Source organism: Gavia stellata, chromosome 1, assembly GCF_030936135.1.
Source record: "Gavia stellata isolate bGavSte3 chromosome 1, bGavSte3.hap2, whole genome shotgun sequence".
In the NCBI taxonomy this organism is placed as follows: domain Eukaryota; kingdom Metazoa; phylum Chordata; class Aves; order Gaviiformes; family Gaviidae; genus Gavia; species Gavia stellata.
Window position 1 is genome coordinate 60,273,505 of NC_082594.1, and position 12,052 is coordinate 60,285,556.

The 12,052-nt window shown below is 38.1% G+C and overlaps 1 protein-coding gene across 2 annotated transcripts in view; it reads right to left on the reverse strand.

Annotated features, from left to right (window-relative positions):
* NALCN (sodium leak channel, non-selective) overlaps positions 1 to 12,052 on the reverse strand; it is a 242,430-nt gene that overhangs the window by 40,255 nt on the left and 190,123 nt on the right. For both annotated transcript variants that reach the window (XM_059825606.1, XM_059818762.1), the window contains one exon: positions 5,952 to 6,025. In XM_059825606.1, the coding sequence (XP_059681589.1) occupies positions 5,952 to 6,025 (74 nt within the window). The remainder of the gene's footprint in view (positions 1 to 5,951; positions 6,026 to 12,052) is intronic.

Sequence of the window (12,052 nt, forward strand, 5' to 3'; positions counted from 1 at the left end):
AGGTGGTGAATCCACCTGATAGCTGTCCTAGTATTTCACTCTTTAATTTTATAAATTTAATCCAATAAGAAATTTAATAATAATTAATTGTTTGAATAGCAAGCAAAACACACATTTTCACCACAGCTATACTACCATTCTTTGGGAAAAATACACTATTTTTTAAAGAAATCTGAATTTGGCTGGTAAAAGAAAATTAATTACTAATGCAGCTTGGGTAATTCATGTTTTTTCTTTCCCACATTTTTTTTTTCTTTCCTTCCATATGCCTCTAAAGGAAAAAACAAACAGTCACTTGTTTTCTTTAGTATCTGCTCAGTCTGTTGAACTACAGTGGCATACTTTCTTTCCTTTAGCCGTTTTGTATTCTCGTTGTCATTCTTACCTTGCTGTTTCAGCTTTTCCTCTACCAGATGTTTGTATAGTAATTATTTGCTTTGGATTACAGAAGAACTGATAGAATCAATGGAGAAGAAGGAACCTCAAAGGGCCATCTAGTCTATCACTTCTCTCAAAGCAGGATCAATGATATCTACACTGTTCTGGGCTGATGTTGGTCTAACTTCCTTTTCCATACCTGCAGTGTTGGAGACTCCACAGCCCGCTAACTCTGCTTCACAACAAAGCTTTACAGTGATCTATAACATGGTGTTCACTCGGCACAAACCCCATAAAACAGAGCTACTTCTCACTAATGGATATGTGCATTCCATATTTCTTTCTGTTTGTCTTTGCAGGAGGCAAGTGAAATCCAATGATTTCCAAGTGAAATCTCCACTTGTGAAGATTTAAGAAGGTGGTGACTAAGTCTGGATTTTGCTCCTGATGACAACGATCACCTGAGCTTAGCTGGAACGCTTGTTCTGAGAAATGCATGGTATCAAAGCCTCACAGTTTTGAAGAGAGAAATCATACTTTTAAGAGAGAAAATGTAAATTATACACAGAGAAACTTGTTGTAAGTGATTTTAGAACTGACTAATGCAAGTCAGTTATTTAATGCAGGCAAATTTCTAATAAAGGATACCAAGGGTATGCCTTCTATGATGAAACAACTGGCTATGTAGACAAGTGAAGAGCAGTGTTTGACGCACTGAACAGTAGAGCATTAAACCAGAAGGACCCTGATAAACTTGAGGACTGAGTCAGCAAAAGCTTCAGGAAGTCAGACAAGGAAATGTGCAGTTTCACACCTGGTACAGAACAGCTCTGAGATGACAGAGCAGTGAGCAATGGCCAGAAACTGTGGCTTGGAGGGTTCAGACTGGACATCAGGAAAACCCTCTCTCAAGGGTAGAGTAATGCAGTGCTGGAACCAGAGCAGGTAGAAGATGCAAAGCTGATCTGATCCAGGGTTAGCAACAGTCCTACTTCAAGTGGGCAGTTGGACAACATGGCCTCCAAAGTTGCCTTCCGAACAAAACATCTATGTTCCTGTGACAAACAAACTAATGAAAATGTCTGCTCATTCTCTTATGAGTGGTGGTGTATTATACTACTGTATTAGTGTCCTGAGATAATTTATTCAGAGATTAACTTTATAACTTTCCTAGAAGCACACAGAATCTCGTTTCTTGCTCATTCTAATATTCAGAAAAAAACCCCTGTATTTTGCAGAAGTACTTGTATGAACACAGTCTGAATTGTCTTCTAGCATATTAGCAAATTAGTAGAACTGGATAATTAATTCAAGCAATTATTTTTTTTTCCCCAAGATGCACTCATGGCAGTCTCAGTTTCAAACATAAGATGAATATTCTTCACTCAATTAGCTGTTTATGAAACTGAAAGTTCCACTTAAGCATGAACTAGGTCCAGTAAATGCATCAGATAAATCTTGACTAAACCAGTGAAAATCCTATTGCATACCCCTACCATCAGTTTACTGTTTGACTATAGCATCAGCTGTAATGAAAAGCAAATACAAAGCTGCCCATTTAAAAAATGTTAGTTTCCCAAACTGCCACAACATATATTTTATAATAAAATAAATTTCTGTGATTTTGGTGATCTCTTATCAACAGACCTGAGAATTTTTAAGTTATTCCTTGTGTTGTATAAAATGAGGGCATAAACCCTTATGTGAGGGTGACTGAGCACTGGCACAGCTTACCCAGAGAGGATGTGGAGTCTCCATCGTTGGAGATATTCAAAAGCCATCTGGACATGGTCCTGGGCAACTGGCTCTGGGTGGCCCTGCTTGAGCAGTGAGGTTGGACCAGATGACCTCCAGAGGTCCCTTCCAACCTCAACTATTCTGTGATTCTGTGAAGCACGGTTTAATAGAGACCAGAATCAGGTTCTGCACTACTGATACTTTGATTACATTTTGGACTATGTGAGACTACTTTTAATTTTCTCAGTTTCCCCACCATTCTGTGCTGTTTACAGCAGTGCTCCTCAGCACTGGAGAGAATGCACTGATTTATACACAACATTTTGACTGGACCTTATCCACTCTCTCTACTTTAGAAAGCCAGTGGGACTAATAAAGGATTAGACACCCATTCTTAGATAATGATCCCACAACGAATGAGGGTCAGAAGAACCACAGGCACAAAACTTGCTTTTAAGATGAAAAGCAGTGCCCATGGCAAGAGAGAGTGAGACAAAAGTGGGAAACACTGAAGATATGCAGGAGTAATGAAATTTACTAGAAGCCGTGGTTATTGCTGCTGAGGAAAATGCATCATAATTTTCAGAAAGAAATGGAGCTGTTTGTAATTCAGAGGCACTATTAAATGTGATCGTGTTTTGAAAAAGTTGTTCTAATTGTCTGCAACTCACTTTTATCTTGTTTCATTTTCCTCGGAGGGGTGAAGTCCCCACCTCAGAATGGATTTATGTGAAGAGTTAAGCCTCTCTGTGCTCTGACACTGGCAGGGGTGATGCAAATCACTGGTCAGAGTCAAAGTACCCAGGACAGTAGCTGCTACATCCTTGACTCTGTTCCCAGGACGAACTGCACCAAGACCTCAAGGGGGCAAGGTGAAGGCTGGTTTCCAGGCAAGGATCTTCAGAAAATAGGTTGTTTCCCTGGAGTGCAGTAAGAAAGCTGCAGGAAAATGAAGAGACCTGAGACCTCTGTTTTGCTGCATAATGTAACATTAGATGAGCAGGTGAGGCACCTAGGACTGAATGTATGAAATGTCTCTCTGGGTGGTTGAGGGCTATTTATGCCCTTCTTCCTCCTCTTGGGGAAGATGTCAGGCTGCAGTTCAGTATATAAAGGGAAAAACCAGGTTTGGATAGAGGAAGATGCACAAGAGAGACATAAAAGTACCTGTGTGCAATCTGTATTCATTCTATGTAGTTGGTTGTGTTGAAACATTCAGAATTGGATTAAAATATAATTTGACAAGGTTTAAAAAGCAGGGGGGAAAAGGTAAGAAATGGACTTAAGCTAGAACAGACTTAAAATTCTCTTTTCAGTACAGCAATTTGATCAAGTTGATGTTGCCCATGGGCAGGCTTTACCGTTTAGAGGCATTGCTTTAGATAAAATCTCCTTAATTCAGGTAGACCAAAATTAAGAAGACGTTAGAAGGAATCTTTTCAGAAGGGACATCTTGAGTTATCTCTTACTGTTCTTGGCATAAACGCCACTTCTTCTTTTGTCAGATACTCTGAATAGCTGAGACTTTTATTAAGGAGTATACAGCATTTACAACTAATGTAAAAATAAGAAAAAGAATCTCTCATGTCTTGTGATTTTGAGTTTTCCTGTGTTCCTTGAACTGAATCCAAAGTTTCAGCTGTGAATTTTATCCTTTCTTATAACTTCTTTTTCTGTTTGTAAAACTCCCCTGCGTCAACATGAAACACTGGTAGTACTCAGGACTAGCAGGCACATCACCGGCAATGCTCTCTATCAGAATGCCCACCAGATATACCATGAACACAATTTTCTTATGCTGGAACAGATGCATTGGAGATATCACAGTTCAGAGCTTATGTAACAATTTTGTGGCAGTAACAAGGAAAAATACACAGTATTTGTTCCTTTTTCTCAGGAGGAGATTAAAGAGTGCCTCTTTGTAAATGACTTACAAGCATCCCTAGAAAGCATTAGAGAACAAATGATCCCACATTCTGCTTATTTGACAGAAGTTCCCTCCTTTCCTCTGTGTTCCTCAAAAGTTCATCAATGATGACCTTCTTCAGAGGCATTCAGAGGTGAATTGATAAGTCCTCCAAGATACAAAACTTTGGCAGAAGCCGTGCTCTGAAGGACCAAGTGGAAGTCAGCAGGATTGAAATTGGAAGAACTGATTTCTGATTCTGTCCTGGTACCTCTGAGAACTTAGTGAAGTCCAAACAACAGTTTGCTTGGATTCTCCTCCTACTCTGCTTCAGACTCCTCCTGAAAAGGAGAAAGTTCTGTGCTGATGGAAGAATTAATCAGAATTCTGAATTTCAATTTGCAGGACTTAATTTTTTCTTCTGTGTAAGAAAGAATCTAGCCCCTACAGATGTCACAGGTTTTAAAAATTTTAAAAAACAAAATAAAATTTTAGATTTTAAAATAAAATAAAACAGTAGGGTATTCTCTTTGTCTACTTGTTTCCTCTGTGGTATAGTATAAGAAACATGCCAAACAAATTGACATTTGTGTAACCCTAGAGGCGTCAATAACATTTCACAGTTGTAATCGAACATAGAATTTCATTAGAAATGTTTTACTGTAACACTGCCATGAAGCCTGTATCTAAACCCATATTTTTAAAAGGTTTTTGATTAGGACAAAGAGACTTGTGTTTATCTATCCGTAACAGTAATGCCTGTAAAATCAAGGTACGTTCACTTAACTGAAAGAAATGCTTACAAATAGAGCCCTAAATTTTGTTAAAATGGAATACTTATGGTCTTGTAGTTACATTTCTCAATAATATTTTGACAAAGAGCATTCATGTGAATTAGCAATTGTTTTCATTACCATGGGTTTAAAGACAGATAAAGTTGCACATTAATTTCTACAGTTCTCCCTTTGCTGTATTCTTACAGAGTATTAGAAAGAACTAGAGAGTTGTAATATTTCTCAAATGGCATGTAATTATGAGGCACTTTTCAAGAAAAGTCACAATTCAGAAATTACACTGAATTCCTACTGGTCTTATAAAACACTGCCATACTTTATCTAATCCCACAGCTGTACTTCTCAGATCAGTTATTCTTTTTTATACTGCTTATTTACCTGGGACCAGTCATTCACAATATTCTGGAGATGCACCTGCTTTGGTGAGAATGTAAATATAAAAAAAGAATGATCTATAAATTGGTTGACATTGCTAATGCACCTCATATCAATGATAGTAATTTGAATGTAAAACCAATAGTGGCATGAAACACTGCAGCATGGTGTTACCCATATGATAACTTTAGACATGGGTCTTGGAGACTTAGGAGTGCATTATTTACTTATGGTGCTGAGTACTTATTCGATATGGAGTACCGAAATGAGTGATCATTATTAAAACACTCAGGAAATCCTTCTACAGAAGTCACAGTTCTGAAGTCGTCTTCACTGTACACTTCCTACTTGGAATACGATTAGCTGTAGTCTGTGCTTTCTAGTGTACAACCCCTGTGAATGTTTATGTGCATATATATGCAAGAACTAGGCTGGAATTCTTTAGGCAAAGTAACACTGCTTATGAAGAGATATTTTTTGGTTAATTTAGAATGAAGATGTGAAAAGAGCTGAAAAATAATCTTTCCGCATGACACAATTCAAATACATACTGAAGAAGAACCATTTCTCTTTTGTTGCTGTTCAAGCATATAATATATCCAGAGAAAAGAGCAATTTATCTTTGATAATGAAAGCAATAGATGTACTAAAAAAAGGATATACTGTCATAAATATTATACATACAGTAACATTCATGAAAAACAAGGTTATGAGAAATCAGATGACAGTCAAAACAATATCAAATCCCTGCTGACTCTTACCTTAGAATTTTATTGATTGCTGTCTCTTTTTCCAGAAGGTTTCTTGCTCTGATGCTGAAAACAGATTTACGGAGCTACAAAATTAAGAAAAAGACAGTGTAGATTTTAATTGCTGTAAAACATAGCATGTGTATCTGACAGACCAACGAAACATTATGATGCTGAGTGTATGTAAAATTAAACACAGAATGTTCTCTATCATAAAGCTGTTTTCCACAGCCTGTGGCACGGGTGCCCTTTTCCAGGAAAAGGATGGTGGAAAAGATCAAAATGGTCACACAGAGCAAATTCCTCAAGGAATGTGTAAGATCATAGCCTTATCTTGCAGCTTTCGGCCTCCCTATCCCAATTCTTAGCTAGTTCTGGGTGCAAAGAAGCAGATAGTTTTGTTTACTAGCACTAATATTATTCCCTTTATTACAGATTTCTTTTCTTCTCTGGTTGGCCAAGTCACACATTTGTCTTGATCCTTGCTACTCCTCCTCCACTTTGGATTTTGATTAGGCTGGATCATACTCTGGGGATGCCTTGACTATACAGAAGAGCCACCTAACAAAGCTCAGATGTCTCATCTCAGTGCCTAGTTAGGTGAGATGAAAGTAGATCTCCTGTTTCTCCTGAAACCAGGCCTGTCTGCCTGTTCTTGCCCTTGCCATCTTCACTACCTTTTTTTTTTTTTTCCTTTTTTTGCCCCTGATGTAGAGCAAAAAATGTGGTGAGCAAAATGTGCTTGTGTTTGCCTCTGGTCATGAACAGTGTTTTAGGCATATTCTTGTGAGTAGGCCTTCCTGGACATTAAATGAAAGGACTGGGATACAAAAAACCCCAAGCACTTAATTCCTAAGCAAGTAGTAACAAACATGGCAAATCAAGGAACAAATCACACCTGAAGGATTTAGCTGAGGAATTGCACCTATGATGAACAGAAAGCCTCTGGCACCTTGTAAGACTTAACTCTGTCAACTGTTATCTTAAAGCAAATGGTTAAAAGGGATTCGGCAGCTCCCAGCAATATGTGCCCTGTTTCTGATTGATCTGAAATGGAATCTTCAAGCACATTTCTTTATTTATTATAAATATTGGATTTGATTAATTGACCTGTGTCTGACCTAAGGACGTAAGTAATAGATTTCTAAAACATTACCTCAAATCCAGAGTCACTTGACAACCAATTTTGCTAGAACTTCTCTCAAGACTCAGATTGACTCTGATTCACAGTAAGATGTCTTTCTTTGGAGAAAAATAGAAGCCTAGAAAATACCTTAAAACTTGTTAGTTATACTGGCTGTCCTTAATACAATGGTTATTGCTTTTTAAGCCACAACTGTAACAGCAAGCTACAATCTCTTTTCTAACACTTGCCTTTTCAAGTGTGGTCCCTTTAACCTTTCTTAAGTCCTAACCCATCTCTGTACAGCCTGTGGAAGTAAGAACATAGATGATTTGAAAACACCCCTATTTTGAGATTCTTTGGGTCCCTTAAAAGACCTGCAACTTGAAAACTGAAATAAAGTATGCAACACTTCAGAATGTAGTTTGGAAAATATGGTATTGGAATTCCAGGTAAGATTAAAAAAAAAATAACAGAATTGTTGAATATTTCAATATAAAACAAAAAATTTTTCCATTTCCTGGACATGGTTAACATCAAAATAAACTGAAAATCACAGTCTGAGATATACCATTGTATTAAATATTGTGTAGGGATAAATATTTCATATATTGAAACATGTTTGTGTAGGTTTTAACTCATTTGCAGTACCTCAGCACAGGTTTAGTGGATTTATCAGCATGGTACCTTATTATGGATTTAGATATAACTGGCAATGGTGAAAGCAATGGCAACTGTTTCACACCTTTTTTCTGCTGATGTCACTGATTAGTAACTGGAATCTCAGATAACTGATTTTTCCCCTTCTCAGGACTGTGGAAAGAAACCTCCGAACCACAGGAGTGTCCATCTGTTTGCAAGGTGTTAGCTAATAATTTTTTTAGGGATCAACTAGGAACATCAAACTTACGGAAATAACGAAGGTGGGAAAACAGCTTTTTTGTTTCAGTTGTTTTTTCCTGTTATAAATAATTGTTTTAGAATAATTGCATTTACATCAAACATCAAGGAAAAAAAGTGTGCTGCCTACTACTATGATATGTCCATTTATCTCTAATAACAATTCTTCACTTGTTAACATCTTAGAAAGTGAAAAGATTTCAAACACAGAAAGCATTAATCTCCATTCAAATTTCCAGCTTATGCTCATCTGATTTCAGAAAAGAGCTGAGGCAAATAATTTCTCCTGAAATTGTCTACAGCTTCCTACACGGCACAGACCATTTCTATTAGGTGTTTAAAATAGGTGTCAAAACTCCTCGGCATTAAGCGTGTGGCCCAAGCAGGGAAATTCACCCAGGCTGACAATAAGGGAATGTGCCCTGAGAAAGTGGGAGTGAGGAGTCGACTTCTTTTCAAAGACTGGGTGCTGTACAGATACATTTAGTGCCTCCCCAAGCCAAGTGTTAAACCATCTAGTGCCAGCAAGGAAGAACACCTCAAGAAAAGCTGGTAGCAGGTCTAGGCCAAGGGCTACTTACATCTGGCACATTCGCCTACCAGGGACTGCTGAATCCTCCCTCTAGGTAGCAGGACTAACAAAGAAGGAGGCAGCACCATATGCTTTGCATAAAAGCATACTGCTAAATCCCTTGCACGCCTCAGCTGGAAATGGTTTGACCCCCCATTTTTGATGCCTTCAATGAACACCGTAGTCATCTGCTGGAGATTTGCAAGGACAGCGCTGCACTCTGGTATTTGGCCACCGCACAGCCAGAGATGCAACATCCACACAGCCAGAGAGATGAAGCGAAGAGGTAGGAAGGAGCCCATGTCTAGAGCCACTGAGATGGGGGAGAAAAGACTGGGTTCTAGTTCCTACTCCCAAAGCTGTTCCTGAATTTCATTCAGTCATGCTTAAACAAACAAATGCCTAAGAAGTCACGGGAATGGGGAAAGGGACCAGAACACAGGGTGTTGCACCAGGTTATTTGTGCAAATAGTGCATTTACTTTTCCAGCACTTTCTTCCAGATGGACTAGCTGTGAAACTTGCACCTGAGCCAGTATGTCCTTGGGCATTGACCATGGTCTAAGCGTACCCAATGGACTGAGGCTTAGGTGAAGTTTTGAAGGTTTGTTACCATCCTGTCTGCCTCTGCATTGTGATAGATTGGAGCCAGGTATCCAGTTTTTAAATCCAGGAATACATGAGCATGCACAAGATCTTGGATATTGCTCTTTAGGACTTAGGAGTCCTGGCTTCAGCAGAACCCTGGTGAGTTTATCTTAAATTTAAAATATACAGAAGAAGCAATACAAGATAATATTTTTCGATACGCACGATTGATCCATTTCTCTATTTAAAGGAGTCAGCAGTGAGTCAAACAGTAACATGCATATGTCAATATGCATGTCAATATGCATGTTGAAGAAAATCAAACATCACTATAGATTTTAAAAATATGTACTACAGATTTTTAAAATGTGTCCTTATTTCTGTATTAGATAAATAAACCAAACTGCTTCCCATTTAATTTTCCAGATCTGCATAGCACACCAAGCAAATGGAACTGTACAAACAGAAAATGGGGGTGATGATCACTCTTTTGTTTAATAACGTCTAGATGCTGCATGCTGGTGTAAAAGGAGGCTGGCAATTAAAACTTGCGATACCTGCCGAGTTCTTGAATGTTGCAGAGGAAATTATTAGCAGGGTTAATGTACAAAAGTCATTACTTGATCAGATGATGTGGAATTAAATAAATACAGTATACTCTACTGAGGTTATTTTAGGGTATATCTGTTTAGCCTGCTGGGTTTTTTATTACAGATTGTGATGTACTGTGAGGACACCCTCCGTGTATCTTTATTAGCCATTATTTATTTATTTACTTCTTTATGCAGCCTATAAGTACACTCAGTGCAGAAGTAACAGTGCCATATAGCTTCCTGCTATAGAGCATTATTTTTTAGCGTAAGACACTGTCCTGAAATCACCTAACAGCATCTGATTACTGTTAAATATGTTTTCAACAACACATTTTAAAGAACTCCTGCAGATTACTTTAATCTGTAAGGAACAGCTGTGACAGGTCAGCAAATTACCAATAATATTTCCTGTATGAAAAGGTTTTAAATGGAAAGCGTGTGCCTCTATGAAACCATGAATAAAGCTCATGTCTCGGTTCCCACATCCTTTGAGTTTATTTACACAGATGTGCCTGTACACACAGAATTAGGAGATCTGCAGGTAGTGCTTCTTCCACAAGTGCTGGCACCCTTCACTGCTGCTGTTGACAAGACAGACTTCAGGCAGACAAAATGACTCAGTCCAGTCAGCATGAACTTGATCTGAATGCTACATCCTATGAAATCCCATTTGTCCAAAACGACAAGGACAAAGCAATAAACCACCGTAAATGTAAAAGAAGCTGAATCACAGAACATCGTTGCTCTGCAAGTGCCACCCGCTGCTTTGAAAAGGTACTGCAGACATTTTAAATGACGATATTTATTTAGTAGTGTATTTAAAAAATCCAGGCTTTCCATCCTGGAAAAAGAAAATTCTTGGCATAAGATTAAGAGCAAAGCAACACAGGACTAGATGACAGCTAATGACTGTGGATCAGTCCTATAGCCTAGCTGTACTGGCACAGCACTGCTGACTTCAGGGGGATCTATGCCGATTTATAATGGCTAAGACAGGGCTCAGTGGTTTTAAGTTTTGAGAAATACTATTCATTGTCAAGGTTTTGATATATTTTCCTAGCGACATGTTTGTGGTGCACAAACCCCAGCAAGCACCGCATAAAGCAATTTTTTTCAACCTGAATTTGATAGAGAATTGTATGCTATCAACAGGTAAAAACTGTGGTGATGTAGCGTATTATTTTTGTATCAGGCCACTGCAGAGTTGGCAGAAGAGACAAGCATTGGTGGGTGTTCTGCAACATAAGGTGACACAAGGTCATAAATAAATATGAGATATAAATGTCTGAAATATTTGGTTGACAATAGAAAAAAAAAGTGCATGCAATATATTTTTCTAAGGCTTTTCTTAAGTATTATATGAAAATTAGGAATTTTAGCTTGATGCTGTTAATAGCAATCTTTAATAGGCAACTGCAGGACCATATGGGAATAGTGTCCTGTACCAAGTCAGAAATTCCAAGCAAGGAAAAAAAAAAAATCATCCAAAGCTTCTGTTTCAGTTTGGAATTTGTTGGATGTCAATTGATGGTTTATGTAGACTTGCAGAATGAACAGATTGTTAGGTATTATATCGTTATTTAAACATGTACAAGTTCTCATGAAAATATGAAGAGTCAATACAATAAGAAATATATCAGAGTGATTTTTAAAAAACAACGAGGAAATATTTGGCCAGAATCTGTTCAAAGCTTGAGCATTCCATTAAATATAGGATCTTTTTGGCCCGCAGGAGTTTGCTGTGTAGCCTCTCAAATGCATACATTATTATTTGTTCAACAACATTCTGCCTATGCATCTTTGGTTTGAAGAGATCGGACTCTATCAACATGAATGGGACAAAAAGATGAAGAGTGATGGAAGGCCAGACTGCAAGTTGTTGGTAGGTACCTAACAAAATGTTCAAAAGAATTTAAGCAGGTTAAGTGACTAAATCCTATAGAAATCAGTGGGGAATTTCTTAAGCTCTTTTGAAAACGTAATGCCTACAGAATCATAAAGGATGCAATTACAAAGGCTGTCTAGAGATCACCTAATCCATTTCCCTCTCTCAAAGTAGAACTAACTATTTTCATTTGGACTTTGAAAATCTGGCCCTTGGTGAGGTTGTCCTATATAAGAAACAGGCTCGCTGAACAGTCAAGAAAGTGGTCTAGCATTAGATAAGTGCCACAAGGAGTCAAAGGCTGTCCCTTTTGATCTGATGTCTAGAATGAGAAGTGGGCATAATCTCCTTAACCCTCGGGAGTCATTGACCTGAAATAGCCTTAATTCCTTTTGTAGCCCTTGATTGCTGCCTGTCTCTTAAGGAAAACCATGTTCTTCTAATTAGCTGACTA